The 23,390-nt window shown below is 61.1% G+C and overlaps 5 protein-coding genes across 5 annotated transcripts; 3 read left to right on the forward strand and 2 right to left on the reverse strand.

Moving 5' to 3' along the window:
- Positions 1-7,459: 7,459 nt before the first annotated feature.
- A1Q1_05518 (endopeptidase) lies at positions 7,460-9,401 on the reverse strand (the record flags this gene model as incomplete). The annotated part of the gene is made up of 6 exons (XM_014322195.1): positions 7,460-7,580; positions 7,639-8,387; positions 8,433-8,563; positions 8,620-8,867; positions 8,955-9,274; positions 9,384-9,401. The coding sequence occupies 6 exons, from the start codon at positions 9,399-9,401 to the stop codon at positions 7,460-7,462; spliced, it is 1,587 nt and encodes a 528-aa protein (XP_014177670.1).
- Positions 9,402-10,256: 855 nt separating this feature from the next.
- On the forward strand, positions 10,257-12,170 carry A1Q1_05519 (uncharacterized protein; the record flags this gene model as incomplete). The annotated part of the gene is made up of 1 exon (XM_014322196.1): positions 10,257-12,170. The coding sequence occupies one exon, from the start codon at positions 10,257-10,259 to the stop codon at positions 12,168-12,170; it is 1,914 nt and encodes a 637-aa protein (XP_014177671.1).
- Positions 12,171-12,339: 169 nt separating this feature from the next.
- A1Q1_05520 (dynamin protein dnm1) lies at positions 12,340-14,928 on the reverse strand (the record flags this gene model as incomplete). The annotated part of the gene is made up of 4 exons (XM_014322197.1): positions 12,340-12,803; positions 12,841-13,693; positions 13,750-14,160; positions 14,284-14,928. The coding sequence occupies 4 exons, from the start codon at positions 14,926-14,928 to the stop codon at positions 12,340-12,342; spliced, it is 2,373 nt and encodes a 790-aa protein (XP_014177672.1).
- A 2,069-nt stretch (positions 14,929-16,997) lies between these two features.
- On the forward strand, positions 16,998-18,708 carry A1Q1_05521 (fumarate hydratase; the record flags this gene model as incomplete). The annotated part of the gene is made up of 4 exons (XM_014322198.1): positions 16,998-17,708; positions 17,790-18,303; positions 18,489-18,644; positions 18,683-18,708. The coding sequence occupies 4 exons, from the start codon at positions 16,998-17,000 to the stop codon at positions 18,706-18,708; spliced, it is 1,407 nt and encodes a 468-aa protein (XP_014177673.1).
- A 2,268-nt stretch (positions 18,709-20,976) lies between these two features.
- On the forward strand, positions 20,977-23,339 carry A1Q1_05522 (uncharacterized protein; the record flags this gene model as incomplete). Its single annotated transcript, XM_014322199.1, has 2 exons — positions 20,977-22,318; positions 22,579-23,339. 2 exons carry the CDS (start codon positions 20,977-20,979, stop codon positions 23,337-23,339), a joined length of 2,103 nt encoding a protein of 700 aa, XP_014177674.1.
- Positions 23,340-23,390: the final 51 nt, after the last annotated feature.

Below are 23,390 nucleotides of genomic sequence, written 5' to 3' on the forward strand. Positions count from 1 at the left end.
GGGCGGGGGTGTGGGGGTGTGGGATGGTAGTTAGGAATGGGTGCTCGGTGGCCACCGGAGCCCACGCAACGCAGCCAACGCAGCGAGCCAGCGAGAGCGAGCGAACAAGGGCGGAGTCAAGCAAGGCCAGCCAGCCAGCCAGCCGGGCCACAGAGGGAGAGGGGGAGGCGACAGGGATGAAGGCCAAAGGGCGGGCGCGGGCGGGCGGGGGGATCTGCCTTTTGCCTCCTTTTGCTTTTTCGCCTGGCCCGCCTGGCCATGGCCGTGGCCGCCTGGCCGCCCCGACCGCGCCTCCCCGCCTGCTGCCTCTTCACAGCCAGGCCGGGGCCGCCGCTCTCGTCTCGTCTGCGCGTCCATCCATCCATCCTGCATCTCTGCTTCCTTCCGAGCATGCTATGCACAGCAGCCTCCACCCCAGCCCATCCCAGCTGGTCGGGCTCCCGGCCCTGCATCCGTCCGCGCTTGCGATGCAGGCCGAGTTGCAGCCGGGCGGCGGTGTGACGGGCTGGGCTACGGGTTACGGGCACACTACAACCAGACGGAATCCGCTTCATCTCGTCGTAGCCGCGGAGCCGGCATTCCTCTGCAAGTACAGTTTTGCACTCTGCCTGGCACATCACAATCGGGCGGTCCAGGCATCATGCATACGGGCCAGTCGTGCAATCGCGTTGCTTCGTTGCATGCTGCAAGCGAGGTTGCGGTATGCATGCATGCACGCAGATGCAAGGCAGACGGACTGAGGCGTGCAGGCGTGGATCGTGCCCGGCCAGACCGGTCCGCCAGTGCAAGCGCAGCCAGTCAGCGATCAGACTGGACCGGCAAGGTCCCAGCTTTGGTCCAGTCCGAGTCGGTGTGTGGTGACCAGTCGAATCCCGGCACCCGCCAGCACCCGCCTACAGCCTGCAGGCCAGCAGCGGCCAGCCCAGCCAGCCAGCCATGGCCACATCAGCCAGCGCCCGGTACCGGTGCTGCGCGGTTGCGCGAGGCATGAGGGATGGGGAGGAGGCATGAGACCAGAGGGCCAGGGCGAAGCAAGAGCGGAGGTGAAGGGGAACAAGGGAGTCGACGAAGGGGCCGGGGGTCCTTCCGGTCCAGGCCTTGCAGGCCTTGGCCGCCGATTCCTAGCGGGCTTACAAGACCTACGGCTTGTACGGCTTGTATTCGCTGATGGCTCGCAGCTCTCGGGTTCTCGGTCCCTTCTCGACAGTGTCCTCTGCTCTGATGCCCGGCACCGAAAGTGCGGGGGCGCAGGTCGGTCGGTTCAGAATGAAATCGCCGGTTCCACGAAACCCGCTCGAGCCAGCTGGATACAGATTGGACCACGCGAGCCGCGAGCCGTGAGCCGGCGCGAGCGACCAAGCAGCCGCCCTCGCCCGGCGCCCACCAACCCAGCGACAGAGCTACCGTAGCCGTCCATTCGGCCATATTCAAGCAGCTACACTGGCGGCCGGACCGCGCGCCTACGAGGTGCAGCCAGCCATCCGACGAAACTCTGCAGAGCGGGCCAGTGCCTCGACCAGGCCGTGCCGTCAGTCACCGCGCGCTATGCGCCATACCATTTAGACCGGTTCCAACATGGCCCCGCGACTGCAAACATGCATCAAGCGCTCTTTTGTATATCCATCGTCCCGCTGTCATGCCCAAGTCCGGATTGCGTTCTTCGGCTGTCGGCCAGTGTCTGGGTGGGGGATTCCAGACCGGAACGCCAAAGCATGTCGCCATCTGGCATTCTCAAGGGGCAGGGCGGCATCGAAAATCACAGATCGCAGGCCGCCCAGCTTGACTCCGAGGGGTGACCCGAGGGCGCGCGCCCGGCCATGGCGTCTCTGTGAGTCTCTGGCCTGGTGCCTTGCCGCCCGTGCCTGGGCGGACATGCAAGTCTCGGGCTTGGCTTTTGGTCGACACGTCCTCTGGCCTCTGGCCGCATGCGTCTGTCTTCGACCCGGTGACCCTCGGCCTGGCACCTGGCGGTCCTGCACCTAAAGGTTAGCCGTAGGGACTGCAAGACCCGTGAGACAGACGCCGCCGCGTCTTCCTCTTGAGTCGCAGCGACACCGGCCCTCCGCCAGGTCCAGCCAGGACCTGGGTCATGGAATTATGGAATCCACAGCGTGCCCAGAAACTCAGCCAGCCTCAGCCATGGCAAGACAGAAGCCAGCCAGATCTCAACCCACCCCCCTCTGTTATGTCAGCGGCAGCGACACAGACGCGTCCATTGGTTCCCAGCACGTTTGCGATGCCAGCATCAATGGCCCGCTAAGGAGCGGCATGATCTACACACCAGGCCAGTGGCAGAAGAAGTGGGGCCGAGTCGTGCGATTGGACAGCCCTCATGACGAATTCCGTTCTTTCCGTGCTTTCCGTGGATGGGACGTGCGCGTTAAGCGCAGCAGGGCACCGTGCGCGTTTGGTATCTGACCATTCGGCGGAGGAAGGTTGCGGCTGGCTGGGCTGCGCGGGCTGGGAGGCGGCGGAAAATTGCTGGTGCGGCCTTAACATTGTCGTCGAGGTGCAAAAGAGTGTATCGGGCGGGTGTCGTCTCCCGGAGTCCCACGGCCTACGACGCGTGCGACGCAGCTTCGGCCACTTGGCGCTCGGACTTGCACCAAGTCATCTTGGTGCCATGCTCAGTGTATGGGTGAGACACTGCACTGCCTGACTGCGCGGCCTCGGAGGCGCCTCCGACGAGACCGGTGACGCACGCCGCGACAGCGGGGCAAAGTTGTTCATGGGACGACTGCGCCTTCGTCATGCACCATGATACCATGAGCTGTGTGTTGGTTGCGTGTTTCGCATACCTCGCTTGCAACCATTCAATGTCTCTAGTTCTTTTGTGTGCGGTAACTGGGGGCTGGGAGAATGCCAGTCCGAGGGTCGGAAGTCCAGACCGAGTCGGCCGACCCCTCTCCGGCCCTCCGGCCCTCCGGCCCCTCCGACCCCGGCTCGCTCGGTACGAGACCGTGCTGTTGCGCTGTCGGCGAAGTTCGTGAAAACCGCCAAGCATGCAAGGTTTGCCTGCACTCTCACACGATCACGCACACGCGTGCGTGCATGCGCCGTAGCCGCGCAGTCCCATCCGTCTGCAGGGGAAGACAGTCCCGCAGCCGGCTTATCTTGGCGCCACATGGGTCTCACCAGTTCATTGGCCAACATTGGCCCCACGGCAGGCAGTGGCAGTGTTGTGGTGCGATGTAAGACGAGGAAGACGCCGCCGCAGCTCCGCTTCATCACTCGGCATCTCCTTAGCTCCGCCCTCGCACGCATAGGCACATGCACACCGGTGCATTCGCATACGCCGGGCCGCGCGTGCCGCGTGCTGCACGCTGACGCGGTAAGGTCGCCGAAGGACCGACAGGGAATGCGCGGGCAACACCCTCGACCGGCTCGTCATTGGGTGCAGTGCCTGGCAACGATGGGCTGCGGCGATTGGTCAACGCGGCCCACGACGATCATTCGCCTGAGCCTGAACAGTCCTGAACCAACTTGGGTTGCGCTGGGGCACAGCCGCTCAATCGATCCAATCGGCATGCTTCCTGCTAGCGCATCCGGCGCGTCCGGCGAATCCAGCGCAGTCGCTGGCGAGGGGACCGAGACAACACCCTACTCTGGGCCCCTTTGCGGACCCTCATACCCTCGTGCCGTCTGCGCGCGCAGTATGCTGCTTACCTCATAGGCCCTCCCAGACATCATGTGCTACATGCGGAGGAAACATGACATGCATGACTACCCGGGCAAGTGGGTGATGCGCAGCGTACCTGTCGGACGGGCAAGCACGATGCGTTGCACAGGATAATCAGGCGGATCTGCACCGCGATTCGAAGCAGAACCAAACTGGGGCCGATCGAGGGGTGATCGGCGTTGTGCGGCGTGACAAACGCGAGCGCCAGATCCCCGTTAGAGTTACGAGCTGAATTGCCCCGGCTTTTCGCTCACCCAAAGCAAGCACTGAGGCACAGCGTGCAGCATCCAAACCGAGCTCCGCCAGCCTGGCCGCCGCCTGGATGCGGCCGGACCAGCCCGCTCGCTTATTCGGTACGGAATGCGCCAGCACGTCGTGCACGGCATGCATGACGTACGTCGGTTTGCCGTTGTCTGCTTCGGTGTCGCCGAATCGCTGGGGTTACGGGAGCCGCGGTGCAGCCGTCTGTTCGAACGGACAAGGAAAGCACGCCGAAGGTGACACACGCGCCTTGTTCGGCTCCCATGAATCCTGCGCTACGAGCATGATCGTGCGGATCCCAGACCCAGGCCCGCCGCTGGCTCTCATGGGCTCATTCCAGACAACCTCGCGGGACCTGGACCCCTTCGACCCTCCCCACCATGCATACACATGCGCGGTGCTTCGCTGTCTCCTTGGATCACGGACATTACGGAAAGTGTGACTGGCACAGGCTGACCACGAAACGCTAGCCCGTCTCTGTCGCAATTTTGGCCCGTGTCACCCTCTTCGGTTCGGACGTCGCTGTGCAATTTGTCTTCTCCGGCCCGTATCCCCGTGTGGTGAGTAGCCAGCTGATGTGTCAGGCTGGCGTACGTCAGGTTCATCTGATGGCCCGAGTCTGGGCGGTACGCACCGCTCGGAGCTCCCCGGAACACCGGAGCCAGGCATCTGGGGCGGAGTCGACCTGACCCCGAGCATCACGCGGACACGGGCTGCAACCTAACGCATAACTTCCAGGCCGGTCGACGCGTACGCAACCAGATCTGGAGAAGGCTGAGAAGTGGCTTGGAGCTCCCAGTGTCGTACGGTCACCGCAGCCTTCCCATGAACACAGCGCAGCACTGCATCCACCGCGCCGCATGCTACACTGACACCGGCGAAACACGATAGGGGCGGAGATAGCGCTAAACCGAGCAGTGGAGCTCGGCGCCGCCCCTGAGCTCGAGCCCGCTCCCACGCAGGGAGTGGGGGCCACACTCGGCGCGACCGGCGTCATCCAAGCCCTCATGCCGACCTGCCGAGGCTGTCTCGGTCTGATGTCTGCAGACTTGGAGCTGAAAGTGGCGAATGCCTCACTAAGACGCTATCGGTCCGCGGAACGGAATGTCAGCGCTGCGGCCATGTCAGGCTACTACCGAGTGTCAGGTCATCACGCATTTGGCGCCTGCTGCGGCGAAGCAGAAGCGGAGACGGAGCATGCAAAAGTCGCCGCAAGGCATGCGCTAATGCAAAGTGCGGAATCCCGAGAAAACTCAGACGGCGAAGAGGAGGCGGGAACTCACCCGCACCGCGCTTACGCCGCTCACTCTTAAGCACTCTGTGTGCCGCTCCGGACTGTCCCTATCTCTTCACGACAAGCGAGCACGACTTCCGCGCCCAGACTTCTCCTGTACTCCTGTGCTTGGCTTTCTTGTCTCTGGTCGTTGCATCGCCGCAACTGTGCGGTGCTCAACCCGCCGGAGTCGAGGCTGGCCACTGGTCAGACCGCAAGAATGGGCGTGTGGGCGCGAGGCGTGGACGTCGTTAGCTCTGATATTCCGCTCACATTAGAACCGCACACTGCCAATGAGCACGGTGTTCAACGGTCCGAGCACCTATTAGGGCCAAAGCTAGCCTCACTTGCCCGCTATGTGGACGTGGCGATAGGGTGCGGACCTCGATGAGATCTCGGTGGCGTGTGTGCGACGGCGCAGAAAATCCGTGCGTGGCTTCCATGCTTTGTTGACGGTGACTGTTGTGTGTGCTGCGGTGTGGCAGCGAGCATCCGCGTGCACACAGAGGGCAACGATGCACTTTGATTGCTGCGCCTGTAATGCGCGATGACAGCGAACCCTCCATACGCCATGAGGAAGAGAGAAGGAGGTTAGCCACGGTCGCGAACATCATCGGAAACACTGATACGGAGTCGACCTCCGTGCTCTAGGTTGCTGTCAACACCTCTCCACCTCACACCAACTAACGCTGACTTGGAACACGGCTTACTCGTGTTATACATGTGACTGTCGACAGTTGCCAGTACCTGACGTTAACTCGTACGGACCCCGTTCTTCGGCACCTGGTCGCAGAAGTTCCGCGCAACGAGCAAGCCCCCCTTTCTACCTGTATCCTACAGTCATTCTTCCCCAAGTCGCCTCAAAGACAGGTGACCTGATCACGGATAACTGACGAGCTGCGCCGAGCAGATCCACTAACACCAAGAGCGACATGTGGACCGCCGAATGTTGTCCGCACTTGCTACATCCCTTGCCCGACTGAGAACAGTCTCTTCCTGCACCGCAACCTCACGAGCGAGCCACCAGGTCCTCACTACGTGGGGGGCCGACCATCACCCAAGGCCCGCCCGTGTGTCTGCAACGACAAGCACGCCGGCCTGCCCCCTCACAACCCTCACATAGGGCCACTCCGCGGCGGGGTCCGCCCGGGGTCCGCCATGACCAGCGAACTTCGTCCAGGCCGGCGCCCGCTGCCACCTCCTGTTCCACAACTTCCCCAAACACGTTACGCAAGCACGCCTCTGTCACTGGATCAGATAGAAACGAACTTACCGCTAACGACGGGGGGCTGGCCGCGTGTACTGCATTGTGCCGAGTCGTGGCATTGTAGACGATCATTCCTAGGGCCAAGGGCACCATCGACGCCCCCAGCACTAGCCGCTCGTTCGTCCGCTCCGATCAAGTGGCAACGTCCAGAGGAAGTCACCCGCCGCCCGCTGTATCCGTCAGGCGAGGAGCCTGAGCTATATTGTGGTCCCCGACTTTGGCCTGACCCACATGGAACTTTGGGGAGGAGCAGACCTAGGCTTACAGGTCAGGAAGGGCACAGCGCTGGTCACTGTCATTTCGCGTCCTGACATCAGGATGAGACTCCCCTTCCCCGTGGGTCGGCCAGACTGTTGTCAGTCTGTCGGAAAGCTCACGACTGCTGAAACAGCCACCCTCCTCGAGTTCAAGAGCTGCAGGGTCCCCGACGATGGCTACCTGCGAGCCATGGCGATGGCGACACTTTGATCGCGCTTGACCGACGTTGTAGTGTGCTGTGCCATCGAGGTGTGGTTCTGTGAACCAGTTGATGGTCCGCACATACTATAGGAGACGCAACGTTGCTCTTACTACAGACCTTCAGCTGAGCTCAAACCTTACTTCGCCTGCATTGACGCGTCGGCAAGGGGCAGAGGATTGAGTGAGTGAGCGAGCTACCTCAAGACTGCCTGGTCATATTCTTCATGCCTTTAGCTACTTGTAGTCGACTCTCCGCGCTCGCGGCCTCGTCTTCAGGAAACACGTCATGGTCAACGAAACAGCCTACAGTATTGGAAGCAGAAACAGTATCATGCGTTGTTGATAAGCTCTATCGCCCTTCGGCTAGTTGTTGAGATCGCCATCGCTGCTGACAAACTAATGGTTCGACGGGCGATTTGCGACTCCCTCCGCTTTAGTTGCGGCCCTTCGCGGGGGCGAGACCAACGGCATTGCGTTCCAGGTCATAGATGGAGATATAGGACCTCAAACTTTTTTTCTGTTAGCAGAGAGCAAAAGGGAGGACTGGGAAAGGAATGGAAGTGACCGGAGGAGTGGAGGAGTGGAGGAGTGGCGGCGAGATGGTAGAAAGGTGGAGGTAAGTGTTGCAGGTGTAGTCGGCACTGAGGCCACCCACACACAGGTAGGTGTAGAGAGAATTGACAGTGAAGAGAGACTTACAAGGCGTCACCGATGATCCAGATGGGACCCATGGGGGGAGGGATGTCCATGCCCATGAAGGCCGAGATACAGGTACCTCCGGCGTTCAGGACGTAATCCTCACCCTTGATGGGGAACTTCTTGCCGCCAAAGTTGAAGGTGAGGTCGGGAAGCGAGGGGACCTTGGAGCAGTCGACGGTGTACTGTCCGTTCCAGGACTTCTCGGCACCGATCTCCTTGTTCAGGATCTCAGCAATGTCGGTGGGGAGAGCAATGAGCGAGGTTCCGGTGTCGATAGCAGCACCGGTGTTCTCGAGAGGGAGCTCCTCGTCGCCGAACTTGATGCCCTCAAGCTCGACCTCCCAGTAGCCCTTGCGGCGGACAGGGATATAGATGGGCTTCTCGTCAGACCACTTCTTGTCGTAGCCACCGAAGATGCACTCGCCACCATCGTCCTCAGACGAGCCGAGGCGGAACGAGAAGACCTTCTCGTCGAGGAGGTTCTGGTCGATCATGTTGTAGAACGGGGGAGGGATCTGGTTGACCGAGATCGTGTTGTAACCCAGTCCGAGGATACCGTCGAACTTGCCGAAGACGAAGGCCATACCGGGCTCCTTGGTGGCCTCGGCGAAGAGCTGGTCCTTGACCTTGAGGCCGGCGATCTCGAGGGTGTCCTCAGAGACAAAGCCCTCAAGGGAGCCAGAGCCGTAGCGGATAGCGAACTCGGAGCCGTTGGCCTTGTAGGTCGACGACTGAGAGTTGTCGTACTTCTTGTGAAGCTGAAGGTCAGTTTATGTCAGAGAGTATCAACTCACGAAGCAGGCAATCGACGAGCACTGAACGGAGGGGACCCAGAGGTTGGACGATCCAGTGTCGAGGACGACGCCGAACTCCTGGGGAGGCGTACCAATGGTAATCGGAGCGTAGTACTGGGCGTTCATGTAGTCTGTTTCGCAGTCAGCTCTGACACCAGGGTCGGGTGGCAAGTCAGCGGCTACTCACTGGAAAGGGGAACGCCGTGGCCGCCCTTAAGAGCGTTCTCGTTCTCCTCCTCAATCATCTGGGCCCAGAGGCGCTCACCGTCACCCTTGTTGGTGCGGAGAGGGCGGCCGGCACCGCCGAAGCCGCCGAGGACCTTCTGAGCGGTGTCCTGCATGAAAGCACCGGCGTGCTTCTGCATGAGGAACTCGACCTCCTTGGCGACGTCATGGTCGAGGAGTGAAGCGGGGTCGCGCTTCTGGAGCTTCATCCTGGCGATGTCAGCACGTTGAGATGGCTCGGCCGAAAGCGCTTGCGCGGCGCGGGCTGCGGATTCCGAGTGGCAAACAAAGACTCACCTGTGGACGGCGGCGTCAACGCTGCCGAGGGCGGCGAGGACGGCGATGAGAGCGGCGGTCTTCATGACGTCAAGGAGTGCAGGGGGATTGATGTCAAGAAGAAGGGGTGGATGGTAAGGACAGTGAGTATCGACGGAGGGGATGAAACCGTCGGTGATGAGGAGGATGGAGGAGAGACTGGATAGTTTATGAGAGCCCTCTGCGATGAGCTCACTGTGGGTGTGTGGTCTGGGGACCTGGGGCTGGGCGCGGGTGAGGGGCGCAGGAGGCTGGGAGGCCAGAGGACGGAAAGGTCCCGCTGATCCGAATGAGTGAGCGTTCTAACCAGTTGCAACAAGTGCCCGATATGGGCATCGACTGATCGGTGACGTCAGCGTGCCATGTCTCTTCCTTTCCGCTTGGCCCGTAGACCCCCATTTTGTCACTCACTCTCTTCTCAATGTGCATCCGGCTTGCTCGAGAACGTAGACTGCACGGTCTGTTCCGGCCCGAGTGCGACCTTCTTGCTCATGCATGTGCCAGATAGACTCGAATTTAAGCTCATGGAACAGTCTAAGCATGAGTGGGGCTTCCAACCTCACTGCACGCCCCGTATGATCGACTCCGATCGCTCTACGCCGTCTGTCGCTGCTGCGTGCGAAGGGGTTGGCACACCATTGACACGCGTGCGGGTGTGTGACGCGCCCCATACCGTGTTTCCGGTCGGCGTCTCGGAACAGTCACGCTCACCGTGGCTCCAGCGCGCTGACCCACTCAACAACTGATTAGCAGACTGACCACGTTCCCCACACCGCCCATCTCCGTGTGAAGCGTCTGTGTTGCAACTGAGTCGATCCACCATCCTCCCGCTCCTATGATTTAAAGTATCTCCTCTGAACCTCACCGTTGCCTATTGCTATATTGCTTCGTGCGGTCCCAGATGAACCAGCCTATAAGCCCGCGTGTGAGCTCGACGCTCTCGGTGGCTTGAGGTGGAGGTGTCATTCCGAGGGCGAGGAATGTTCGGCCGGGCGGGGCCTCAAGTGGCGGCAGTGCTCTCCCACGGTGACTTCCCTATGCTCGACCTCCACCACCATCGACCAGTCTCCGTGCTCGGCCAGCGTATCAGCCCGCGTAGCCGCGTAGCCGCGAGGTAGCCGGTCGAGTGTATTGCCGAGAGGGCCACTTATTGATTGCGCCAACTGACCAGCGAGCAAGGACAAACCACAAAACGTCAAGCTCGGCGCGACTATCGACTTTCGGACCAACTGTTGGATTGTCTGTCTGTGTCTCACACACCGCATCAGCTACAATCACACACCGATGCTCCGCCACGCCCCCACCCGCGCCACTCGCTCAGCGCGCTCAGCCCTCCGTGGCATTCGCGGACTGCAGAGCACCCCCGCCGAGTCGACCTTCTCCCTGCAGAGTCAGCTTCCCCGCCTTCCCATCCCGACGCTCGAGGAGACGGCTACGCGGTACCTCAAGTCGCTTGAGCCTCTGCTCTCCGCCGAGGAGTTCAAGGCGTCGCAAAAGGCCGTAGCCGAGTTCATCGCGCCGAACGGCCTCGGTCCCGTGCTCCAGCAGCGTCTGCAGGCGGTCGACAAGGCGGCGCCGTACTCGTGGCTCGAGGACATCTGGCTCACGAAGGCGTACCTCGAGTGGCGCGACCCGTCGTACATCAACGTGAACTGGGCCGCGCTCATCGGCGACAACGGAGTCGCCATCCTCCCCAACAGCGCCGTCAAGCGCGGCCAGCTGAGCGACATTCAGGTCTCGCGCGCGGCCCGCGTCATCAGCAACATGCTCGAGGCCAACGAGCAGATCAACACCGAGACCTTCCCTGTCGACAAGGCGCGCGGTGCACCCCTCGACATGGCCCAGTTCAAGCGCCAGTTCGGCACGACGCGTATCCCGAAGGCGGGCTGCGACGAGATCCGCTCCGAGTGGCCCTGCACTGCCCGCCACATTCTGCTGATGTACCGCGACGTCGCGGTCGAGGTGCCCGTGTACAACAGCGCGGGCGAGCGCGCCTCCACGTCCCAGATCGAGGCCCAGCTCCGTGACGCGGCCAAGGCAGTCGACGCGCAGATCGAGGCCAGGGGCGCGCAGCCGTCCGTCGCGAACCTGACCGCCGCGCACCGCGACCACTGGACCAAGGCGCGCGAGCACCTGATCCGGGACAAGCACAACGTCGAGTCGCTTGACAAGGTGGAGCGTGCGCTGTTCGGTGTGTGCCTCGATGTCGACGTCGACCCGTCTACGCTGGACAACATCGAGGCCAACTGGGCGCAATACGCGCATGGCAACTACACGGCCGAGAACAGGTGGTTCGACAAGGCGATCGAGCTCATCTTCCTGCAGAACGGGCGCATGGGCGCCTGCTGCGAGCACACGCCCGTCGACGCGCTCACGACTGGACGTTTGCTCTTCGAGTCCCTGGCGAAGGAGCACGGCGAGCACTCCTCCGCGGGAGCGAGCGACCTCGCCGCGCCCCAGCCGATCAACTTCAACCTCGACGCCGAGGACGTCAAGTCCATTGACGAGGCGCGCGACGGCGCAAACAAGCTCGCGAGCGACCTGCGCTGCCTCTTCGACCTCCAGCCCGCCTTTGGCGCCAAGTGGATCAAGGCGCTCGGCGTGTCGCCCGACGCCTTCTTCCAGGTCGCGCTGCAGGCGGCGTACTACAGGCAACACGGGGGCACGGCCGCCACCTATGAATCGTCCAACCAGCGCAAGTTCCTGCACGGGCGCACCGAGACGATCCGCTCCTGTACGTCCGAGGCGCTGGCGTTCTCCCAGCTGCTCGACGACAGCAGTGCCGACGCAAAGAGGAAGATTGACTCGTTCAAGCACGCCGCCGGTGTCCAGAATGCACTCACGCTCGCGGCGGGCAATGGACAGGGCGTCGACCGCCATCTCCTCGGCCTGCGCTGCCAGATGAAGCCCGACGAGGCCGCGGCCGCTACGCTCTTCAACGACCCCGCCTACGCTAAGAGCACGACCTTCATCCTCTCCACGTCCAACACGGGCGCGGGCGATCTGTTCCGCGGCGGTTTCGCGCCCGTCACCGGGGCCGGATATGGCGTCAACTATGCTGTCGACCCGAAGAACATCAAGATCACCATCTCGGACTGGAAGTCGAGCAATGCCACTGATGCCCCGGCCTTCAAGAGCACGGTGCTCCAGACCCTTGCCGATGTGCAGAAGCTCGGCGAGCAGGTCATGCAGGAGTAAAAAGCAAGCTTAACTCAGTAGACAAAACTAGAATGCACGTCATCATCACGCGGTGAGTGCTGGTGTATGGAGCAATATGCATATATCACATAAACAAGATTGAGCATGCTGGCTAGGGGTTGGGGGCTGTGGGATGGGGGGTGCGGGTATCTTGCAGACCTACGTCGCCTTACGTCGACTTGAGCGAGACCTCGGAGAGGACGCGGAACGCCTCCTTGTACGCGTCGAGGAGCGCCTTGACGCGGCCGCGCTCCGACACAAGCGCCTCGTCCTCGTGCAGGAGCTGCTCGAAGAGGTCGGGCTTGTATAATTGCGTGACGAGGCGCTGCTGGATCGCGTCGCGCGAAAAGTTGACGAGCAGGTGCATGATCGCCTTGGGGATCAGGTCCTCGATCGTCTGGCGCACAATGTTGAAGTAAGACGCGATCAGCGACAGGATCAGGTTCGTCTCCATCTGCTCCCGCGGAGAGAGGTCCATGTGGTCGTCGCCGTCCAGGTGCTTGCCCAGGCTCTTCATGTCGTACGCCGTGGCACTACCAGGGTCGAGACCAGAAGAGGCCGTTCGCCGCCGACGAGCCGTGGTGCGATGGGTTCGAGCGCTCAACAACGCGCGGGCGGACGTGGTGTCCGTGGCTCGAGCCGGGCGCGGACGACGAGTCGACGGGCATACCGTTCGGGCCGCCGAAGAAGTAGTTCAGGAACGACTCCTTGGCGTTGTGGGGGGAGGCACCCATGTGGGGCATGGCAGGAACAGGCGAGGGAGCACCGCTGGACGAGAAGCCGCGGCCGTGCTTCTTCGTCGACTCCAGAATCTTAGAGGCAGCGGGCGCGCGCGCATCCGGAACGGACGTCGTAGAGGAATGCGGGGCGTGGTGCGGTGATGTGCCGTTCACGACCGAAGCAGAGCTCTCCGACGAGGTGTCGTCGTCGGAAGCCGAGCCGTCAAGCGAAGGAGCCTTCTGGGGCTGGAGCTGGGCGTGGGCACCCTGCTGGGCGATGGCGGCAGAGCCCGCCTGGAAGTCGGGGTGGTTCGTGTTGATGTACGCAGCCTGGATCTGGATCAGGCTCGAGACATACTCAGAGGTAGGGCCGAGGCGCTCGCGGAGCAACTCGGAGACAACCTCGATCAGCTGGGCGTGGAGCTTGGGGAAGCGCTGGAGCTCAGGCGAGGTGCAGTTGTGGCAAATCTTCATGAGCTCCTCGTAGACGAGCTCAACACAGCGAAGCGAAGGAGGCTCGAGCAGCTTGATCTGGGGCTTGACGAGCAGGTCAAAGGCGACCTCGGGAACAAACATCGAAGGGCGGGGTCCAGTCGAGTTGCGGATCGCAGTCCGGACATCGGAAAGGGTGAGGTTGTGGGTGGGGTTGATTGAGGTGAGAGCGTGGCCAAACACGTCGTTGAAGATGTAGTAGATGCGCGCTCCGCCGCAGAGCTCCTTCGTCGACACGTCAATGGACGTTCCCTCGATGGACGAGACAAAGTCGCGGGCAAACTCGGTCATGAGCTTGAGGACAAGGCCACCCTGCAACAGTCAGCGATCTGAATCCTTGCGCACGAGCGGTCACGCGAGACACTTACGCGGTTCTGCTCGCCGAGGAAGGTGGCGTCACCAAACGAGTTGAGCTCCTGCTGAGTCTGACCCATCAACGTGTTAAGTCGGGCCTTCATGTCGGGGAGCTTTTCCCGGATGTGGTTCATGAGGACAGTGTTGAGCGTCTTCGCGAGGAACTTGGTACCGCAGCGGTGCGAGATGTTGCGGTAGACAGGGTGGTTCTGGAAGAACTCCTCCTCCTTACGGCGGGCGTCCTCGAGAGGGAGGTCGAGGTTGATATCCTGCTGCGAACGGTTGACAACACCGATGAAGCCGAGCTTCAGCGGGTAAGTCCTGCCGGTGAGGACGTCGAGAGCGTTAGTGCCAGCGTCCATAAGGTCCAGCTTCGAGAGAACACCGAGAGTGCGGAGACCGCGGGGGTCGACAGTCCGAGCGAGCTTAAGGGCATCGGAGTTGGCAAGGTCAACGTTGGCGGGCGAAACTGCAAGAATAACACTGAAAGGTCAGCTAAACAAGCACCTCCTAACTTACGCGTTGGGCTTGCTAATGTAGTCGAGGACGAGGTTCTTGATCTGCCTCTCAATGTCAGTCGGCTGGTCTCCGACCGGAACCTTGGTCAGACCGGGGAGGTCAACAAGGGTGAGGTTGAGGAGGCCAGAGCCGTAGATCTTCAGGTTGATCGGAAGCTTGGAAACACCCTGGGCGTTAGCTTCAGTAAGGGACAAATAGCTCACCTTGTTCTGACCAGCGACGCGGAAGGTCTCGGCCTCGATCTCTCTCCTGACCTCGTCAAAGTCGGTGAACCGACGGTTGATGTGAAGGAACTCGGCGTAGTCGATGCCAGAGTCGCCGCCCATTGACCGGTCGTTCTTCCTGCCGGTCTGGCCGGCAGACAGGTCGGGGAGATAGCCATTCTCGTCGAGGTGGTTGCTCTGCTGACGGCTGGGTTCCGGGCGCGCGTTGGAGCTCTGGTTCTTACCCGAGAGGCCGTTCGTGTGGATGAGCTGGAGGACGAGCGGGCGACGCGTGACGATACCCGAGCCACGGGGAAGGAAGTCTCGTCCGACGATGGTCTCAAGGACGGACGACTTTCCCGAGGACTGGGAGCCGACGACTACGATCTGGGGAAGGTCGACGGCATCGCCACCAATGGCGTTGAACGTGTCCTGGAGCTTGTTGACAAGCGCGATGAGATCACCGTCCATGCTCGCTAGTGATGCGTTGTGTTAGCAGCAAAGAGAGAGTGGAGGGGTGGGTGTCCTGGACGAAAAGGTCGGGTGTTGGTGTGCGAAAGGCAGAAACAAACGGGGGTTCGGTTTGTTGTATCCACTGGACAGGGTCCCGTTTGAGTTTGGCGGACGGTGCAAAGAAGGAAGGGTGTTTAGGTGGTGCCGAAGGGTCGACGCAAAGTACGAATTTTGTCGGCAGCGTAAAGAGATGGGGCTGCGAAGGGTGTGGAGGAGGGCGACAAAAAGAGACTGAGCGCGCTTTGTCGGGCTAGCCGAGACAAGTGGTGAGGAAAGAGAAGCGGTTGGGAGAAAGGCAAAGGGAGACCGGGATCCGGGTGGCAGAGGACTTGTCGACGGTGGTGAGCGGTGGGTGTGCTTGTGAGTAGGCGAGACGCTGGTACGCTGGCAGGCAGGCGCGGCAGGCCGAGTGTGCGCGCTGCCTGCACGCTTGCCTGTCTCTCGGCACCAGGTCCGTTGCCTTGCCCCGCTCGCATAGGCTGGCCAGACACTCGCCAACGGTGGGTCCGGGAGTAAAACCATTGGAATAGGCCTGGACAATTCGCGCCTATTGCACCAATCCTCCTTGCCCGCGACGTCATTCTCAGGAACCAAACAGGACCGTCAGAGGAAAACGACAGGCTGGAACAACGGCACCTGGCCCCGCCCAATCCCCCGTCTGAGACGCGTCCAGTGACAGTCCGAATGCATCTCCGGCCTCCTCACTGGCTGCCCCTCCTCCGCTGACTCGAACTCGTGGCAAGACTGCAACCCAGGTTATGCATGTTGCTTTACTTCTCCATCGCACACTGCGTCACATTGGTGACAGGCGGGTGACAGCCACCCTTTGTTTACATCGCTCACTTAACTGCAAACGTTGTTTACAAGTAACGCCTTTTTCGAAACTCAAAGATTGCGGGGAACCAGTCTGTCGCCGATCAGCACTCGATCACCATCGTCATCGACCACCCGCCAAGTTTGACGGAGGCGGCTTCGCTTTGCCTTCCCCCATCTCTCTGCCTGTCTGAGGTATAGGTTCAAGTACGGGGAACGTTCGCCTTTGACCTCGCGGTTGCCATGCTGAGTGTGGCTGACGGCGTGTGCGGCATGTTGATCCGTCTCCGTCGTTGCCTCTCAAACTGCACACAATAGAAAGTGTATTTCGGTTCGGTGACCCATAGACGTAGGCGAGGCACGATCTAATCAGTACATCTGACTCCGCTAATAGATTGCTGCGGCACGGCGATGGGAGGTTGTGGAATCCAGAACACGTGACCAGAACGTGTTGATAGCGAAGTACACGGGATAAAATGCGTGTTCGGGAAGAGTCGGAGGCTCCACAAGGATTGCAGGAACGGCCGAAAAATCCGCCCTGGTGCGAAGATGGTGATCAGATTGAGCCGCCGCGGCGCCGCAGCCCTGGTGAGAGGCTGGGTAAACCACGAGGCGCGACGCGGCACACACAGATACGCGATGGAGATTGTGCTGGGGTTTAGAAAAATCGGGCAGTCCGAAGGATGGAAGACGGGGCCACTCAGGCCGCCAATGCCGTCGCTGCATGCTCCTCGTCCTTGCATGTCATGACAGCACGGTTAGTCGTTGCATGTTAACTCCTCTTCATCCCTCTCACCTCTCCCCCTTTCCAAAACAAACCACTTGCCCAAAATGATCTCCCAGATCACGCTCCGCTCGGCCCCCGTGAGTGTCTCCCACTGTACCCACAGCCCTCAGTTCTCCGCGCTCGGTACCGTATGCTTCCGCCATCCCGCATGGCCGCATGTCACGTCTATGGCTATAACCGGCACACCCACACACACACATGCGCCAGCTCTCACGCTGCATGCCGGTCCGGACGAGCGCTCTCTGGCCCTCACAACAACGCGCACGTCCGTTGCCAGGCTGCATCTCTCATGCACACATCTCACTCCATCGTCGCAGCTCCCAGAACGAGCTGCACTTCAGCCTTGACCACCCTCTCTTAATCATCCAGCTAACCCCTTCAGCTTCGTGCCGCCCGTGCTACCCGCACCTTTGCTACCACCTCCGTCATGGCTGAGCAGAAGTACCGCACTGAGTCGGACACCTTCGGTCCCCTCCAGGTCCCCGCCGACAAGTACTGGGGTGCCCAGACCCAGCGTTCGCTCCAGAACTTCAAGATCGGTGGCCCCGCTGAGCGCATGCCCGAGCCCCTGATCAAGGCCTTCGGTACCGTCAAGAAGGCTGCTGCCCACGTTAACGAGACCTACGGCCTCGACCCCAAGATCGCCGGCGCCATCTCGCAGGCCGCCGACGAGGTCATCTCTGGCAAGCTCATTGACAACTTCCCCCTTGTCGTCTTCCAGACTGGCTCTGGCACCCAGACCAACATGAACACCAACGAGGTCATCTCGAACCGCGCCATCGAGCTCCTCGGCGGTGAGATCGGCTCCAAGAAGCCCGTCCACCCCAACGACCACGTCAACATGTCGCAGTCGTCCAACGACACTTTCCCCACTGCCATGCACGTCGCCGCCGTCGTTGAGATCCGCTCCAAGCTCATCCCCGCCCTCCAGACCCTCCGTGACGCCCTTGACGCCAAGGCCAAGGAGTTCAAGGACATTGTCAAGATCGGCCGTACCCACCTCCAGGACGCCACCCCCCTCACTCTCGGCCAGGAGTTCTCCGGCTACGTTACCCAGCTTGACCGCGGCATCGAGCGTGTCGAGAACACCCTCAAGCACCTCTCCCAGCTCGCCCAGGGTGGAACCGCTGTCGGAACTGTGAGTGTTGGCTGCTTACGTGTTGGCCGCACGGGCCGCCTGCGGGCGGTACCGCCGGAATGCAGATGCTAACCCTTACAGGGCCTGAACACCAAGGAGGGCTTCGACGTCAAGGTCGCCGAGGAGATCTCCAAGATCACCGGCTACCCCTTCGAGACCAACCCCAACAAGTTTGAGGGTCTTGCCGCCCACGACGCCATCGTCGAGGCCTCTGGCGCCCTCAACGTCGTCGCCGTCTCGCTCATGAAGATCGCCAACGACATCCGTTACCTCGGCTCCGGCCCCCGCTGCGGTCTTGGTGAGCTCTCGCTTCCCGAGAACGAGCCCGGATCGTCGATCATGCCCGGCAAGGTCAACCCCACCCAGTGCGAGGCCCTCACCATGGTCGCTGCTCAGGTCATGGGCAACAACACCACCATCTCGGTTGCCGGCTCCTACGGCCAGTTCGAGCTTAACGTCTTCAAGCCCGTCCTCATTGCCAACCTCCTCCGCTCCATCCGTCTCCTCACCGACGGCGCCAACTCGTTCACCGAGCACTGCGTTGTCGGCATTGAGGCCAACAAGGACCGCATCAACGCCCTCCTTAACGAGTCTCGTGAGTACAGCGCCACACCTCCACCGCAGTCCACACCTCCACCGCAGTCCACACCTCCACCTCCACCGTGACCTCCACCGCCACACTCCACCCAAAACACCTTCCACCACGAACCACTACTCCTTTCCATCCATCCATGCTCTCTTTTACTTGTGGAGATGAAGTAGAAGCTGACGCGACGCCAGTTATGTTGGTGACGTGCCTTAACAGCACCATCGGTTATGACAACGCCGCCAAGATCGCCAAGAACGCGCACAAGAAGGGCATCACCCTCCGCGAGTCGGCCCTCGAGTCCGGCCTCATCTCCGCCGAGCAGTTCGACAAGGTCGTCCGCCCCGAGCGTAAGTTTGTCCCCCACAGACCGTTAACTGACCCACAGTCATGCTCGGCCCCACCAAGGCCTAAGCCACCCCATCAGGAGATTAGATACGGAAGAAGACACCATGCATTTTGCATCATTAGCTAGCAACATCGCGACCATAAAGAGTGCCACACTGATAAGATTATCAAACCGCGCTAAAGTGACCCTCAACTCGACGATCGCTTACGACAATGAGCAGATTGCTGCAAGACCGCCCGCTTAGCGTCCGCGTGGCGCGTATCTCGGGTATCACCCGCGGGATATCGCAGTACTCGGCATCTTCCGGCACTCTCCGCCTTGCCCACCTCCGACAATCCCCGGAACGCAGCGGCTCCCATCTGTTACAAGCGTCGCTGCCTGGGCCCAACTGATCTTACATAAGAGGGATGTGCAGGAGCACCAGCTTCTTCACAGTTGTCCCGAATTCCAATGTCGGTCTAGACTTCAACTCTGTCGGTCTAGACTTCAACTCGGCCCACGACACCAACATTCTGGCCCAGCTATATCCCGATCCGTGGGAATAGAAGTCAAGAACACTCCAGTTCGATTACCTCATCACTTATCGAGGCTTGCAGAGCACTGCAGCATTCGGCTGCTCACATGCAGAGTGTGACTTTCGTCTATTGATACTGATCTTCACATATGTATTGAAATAGCTCCATTGTCCGTAAAGACCTAAATTGTAGCTGATATGCGCATGATCGGACCCCACTCCTAGCCCCGGAAACTTCTTTCTTGCCCCTCTTCTCGCTCGCGCCGTGCGTAGTCCAGAATCTACTGAGGTGAAGCGAGTTGGCGACAGCGCTTTACACAAGAGAGTCTGTGCATGCAGAGCTTACCCTACAATGGGCAACAAATCGATGGCCGGTGACGGTCCGGATTCACGCATCACCCAAATGAGCTCCGGGGTAAGGGCGAGGCATAAGTAACGATAGCAAAGCCGACGGTAGCGTAAAGAGAACGCTTGCCCGACGCATGCCGAAGGGCAATGGCACAGGTGACCTCAGTTCAGCGTATGAGGCTTGGACGAAGCGACATGTCAGCTGTCAGATCTTGGTGACGCCCGGACCGGCGAACGCCATGAAGCGCCACACTTCGGAGGACGCACAGGCACGATGCCGTCAGCAATTGTCCTGATAAGCCATCGGGACGAGCAGTCGTACACTTCCACCCTTCTTCTTCTCGCAGCGGACCTCGACGCCCAGCCCACAGACACCCACGCCCTTCCTCTTGTGTTCACTGATGTGCAGACTGCGCACGACTCTAACGAGATCTCGCCCCACCTGCTTGCACCACACGCTCAACGTGTACTGACTGCGATGTCCGTGTAACGCGGACGCACCTCTTCCGCTCTACCTTCCTTCTGTCTTCCCCATCACTTCGACTCATTCCCCACATGGCTTCTCCTCGTCACATGCACCTCGTTTGCTTACACGACGTCGCACCAGCTTCGGTGCCATCCCATGTCCCTGCGCGCGCTCGCACTACATCTTGCGCAACCGCAGTCCATCCACTCAAGCCACCAGCACGGACGTGGCTTCGACAAAGTTGTCCGCCGGTCGCCACCCGCAATATGAGCTGGTAGTAGGGCGCTGAAAACATTGCCCAGGCTGACCAGGCTGGATGACATGTTGCAACTGAGCATCCTTTCGAGCGGACAATAGCACCGCGGCAGCACCACGGCGGAGCGGCAGGCTGAACGGCACGGCAGAGGCGGCTCAAGATCTCAGACATCGCGCAAAAGTTGGGCCTGGCTGCACCGCGCGCACAGCAGTCCTGCAAGCACGCAGAGAACACGGGTCCGCTGACGCGCTTTGCGCCTCATGAGTCTTACACACAGCCCGGTGCTTGCGCTCGCCTCGCCGCCTGGTCCGGTCACTCATCTCCACATGCTGCTGCACTCTCTGCTCACCCGATTCTCACTTGCTTTCGCCCAGTCTCTGATCACAGATCGATCAGCACGGCAGCGGCAACTCACCCGCAGCTCGTAACTCCAGTTCAGCCTGTCGGAACGCTCACCAAGATCGTCGCTACGTCACCGCCGTCGGCAGCGCTTTGCCCACTGATTCACCCGACGCCCTCGAAAGCATCCTGCTCGTTCCGCGACGCTTCGCCCGTCGCTCGGCTCTGTCATTCCCGAAGAACCTGTGACACGTTCCCACCTCGCCACCTGCGCCCGTTGCTTCCTGATCAGCATCTTCTCCCTTGACAGTCCGCGAGTTCACCAACGTGCCTGCGTATCGCCGCTCGTCGACCGCCCAAAGTCCCATCCGTCAAACTCAGACGGCCCAAAATTGCATTCCATGCCGATAATGACGATCTCCTGCTCCTCCGACCCGCCGCCCGATGCGTCACCAAGCAGCACTGCCAGCCGTCCTGCACAGCCCACACAGCAGGGGCTGCCTCGACCTGCGACAGCCTCGGCAGCGTCTCCGGCACCAGCACCTCTGCCAGCCAGCAAGGTTGGCACGATGGCGAGGCTGGCGAGTGGTCGATCATTCCTTGCTCATCGGCGGCAACTGAATCCCCGCATTCCGGCCGATCCGCGTTCAACGCACACACCGGCTTCCCGAGGGCCGTCCCAATCCTTTCGAACGAACAACTCCTCATCGCAGCATACTCGCCCACGACCACGGCAAGCTGGTGACCGGGCCCCGCCTCCGTCGCCGGCTGCGCCTCCACCCTTGCTGAGACTCTCGGCGTCTGGCCCTGGGCCATCGGGGCCGCCTGGGGGAAACACGTCTGAGAAGGACACACCATGCTCGGCACCAGTCTCTCGCCTGGCGCGCACGGCGTCCCGGCGCGGCATTTCCATCGATGTCGCGCTCAGTAATGTTCAAGCTCAAAAGCAGACAGCACCAGCAGCGAGTGCGGACTTGCCCACCCGCTTCGATGCGTTGTCGACCCCACCCAACACCAACCTACTCAGTGTACCGACATTCGCAGCCCCCAGATACTCTGCAAGCACAGGGAGCTTTACGCCAATGCCGTCTCCGACCTTCCGCCGCGGGCTGACCGTTGCCATCATGACGGGCGATGGGGAGATTGTTGCGGAGAGCGCACCAGTCACGCCTCGAGGGTTCCCTGACGACTCGGAGCCTACCCCACAAATGCTCAACGGCCATGATCGCAAGAGCCCTGTGCCATCAGGCATGGGCACGTCCGGCGCTCCCAGGCAACGCGAGATCATCCTCTGCCGGTACTACCACACCGAAGGGCTAACGTGCACCTCGTCACCGTGCCGATTCGTGCACTCTCTGGAAGGCCTGTCGCTGCGGGGCTCCTCTCTGAAGTCCGGGACGTCACCGGCGCCCTCGGGCCGCTCGTCCCCCGTTCACCCTCAACAGCAAGTGGAGAAGCGCACTCCGTCGATGCCCAGCTCCCGACTGAGGCTCGTATCGCACTCCGGTCGCCTCAGTGCGACACCAGCGGTGACCATTTCGTCGCCTGATCCGACTCGCGGCACGTTCGCCCGCGCGCAAGACGCCACCCCGTTAACGGAGCTGCAGCTCGATGCAGACGCTCTTGCCACGATCCAGTCGGGAGACCCAGTGTCCCTGCGCGACGCTGAGGGCAAGGAGATTACGGGCCACGTCTTCAAGCTAAGCGGCGGAGGGAAAGGAGCCGGCGGCAAGAGTCGAACCAAGTACAAGAGTGAGTATAGCGGTTGCTAATGATATCGAGAGGAAAGGTTGTTGAGGCGACGGTTTGCGATGTGGCATTCCGAATCCGGATGCGATGACCGCTTCTTCTGCCCGGCGCCCCGAGCAATAGGTCGCGGTTGACTTCCGCGGCGCCAATCAATGGGAAAACCATGGCGGCTCGCTTAAGCTGGTGACACCTAAAGCGATGAATCACGGCGGCGATGGAGATGACACAAAGGCCGAAGTATGCAGTGTGCTGACAATACCCAGCGGTCCCATGCCGCGACTACGCAGAAAGCCACTGCGCGTATGGCGACTATTGTTCTTTCATCCACGACCCTGCCAACTTGTACGACCCTATTAAACATGGCAAGAAGGAGCCCAAGCCGGACTCTTCGCCCTCGAACTCCTTCAAGCGTACCATGTCCGAGCGACCCAGCAGCGACTCGTCCACCCCCAGCGACACCATCCTCACCCCGCCGACCGATGTCCCGCCAGCGCTCTCCCAGGTCGCACTGAAGGGTGTCCAGTCCAACTCGCAGTCGGGTGCTCCCAGCTCAGCAGGGGTCAAGACACCGTCGATCGTGACTGACATCCCGGCCGAGATCGACCAGAAGATCGTCCCCACGGGTGCTCCGCCTGTGTCATCGGCTGCTGCGCACACGACGTACGAGGTCCCGTTCGATGCCGTCGGCAATGTCGCCCAGGGCCCTGTGTACACGATGTCACCAGCCGAGTACGGCAGCGGTGTCACCTGGGTCGAGTGGAACCCTGCATGGGGCACCGCTCAACAATGGCCGACCCAACAGGTGCCGCATACGCCGTGGCAGGTTCCCGTCTCGCCCGTCGGCATTGCTATGAGCCCAGTCTCGCCGCTTCCACCTGCTGCCCAAGAGTCCTCCGTCGTCTGGACTCCTGACGGCTTCCAGGTTCCGGACACGAGCGCTCGCACTCGTGGATTCTGGAGGACAAAGCCGTGTCGCCTGTTCGCGCAGGGCATCTGTCACCATGGTGACAATTGCAGCTTGTGAGTCAAAGTTACCCATCTCCATAACCGCACCTAACCCCCCCCCCCCCCCCCC

This window comes from Trichosporon asahii (assembly GCF_000293215.1).
Source record: "Trichosporon asahii var. asahii CBS 2479 unplaced genomic scaffold scaffold00071, whole genome shotgun sequence".
NCBI lineage: Eukaryota > Fungi > Basidiomycota > Tremellomycetes > Trichosporonales > Trichosporonaceae > Trichosporon > Trichosporon asahii.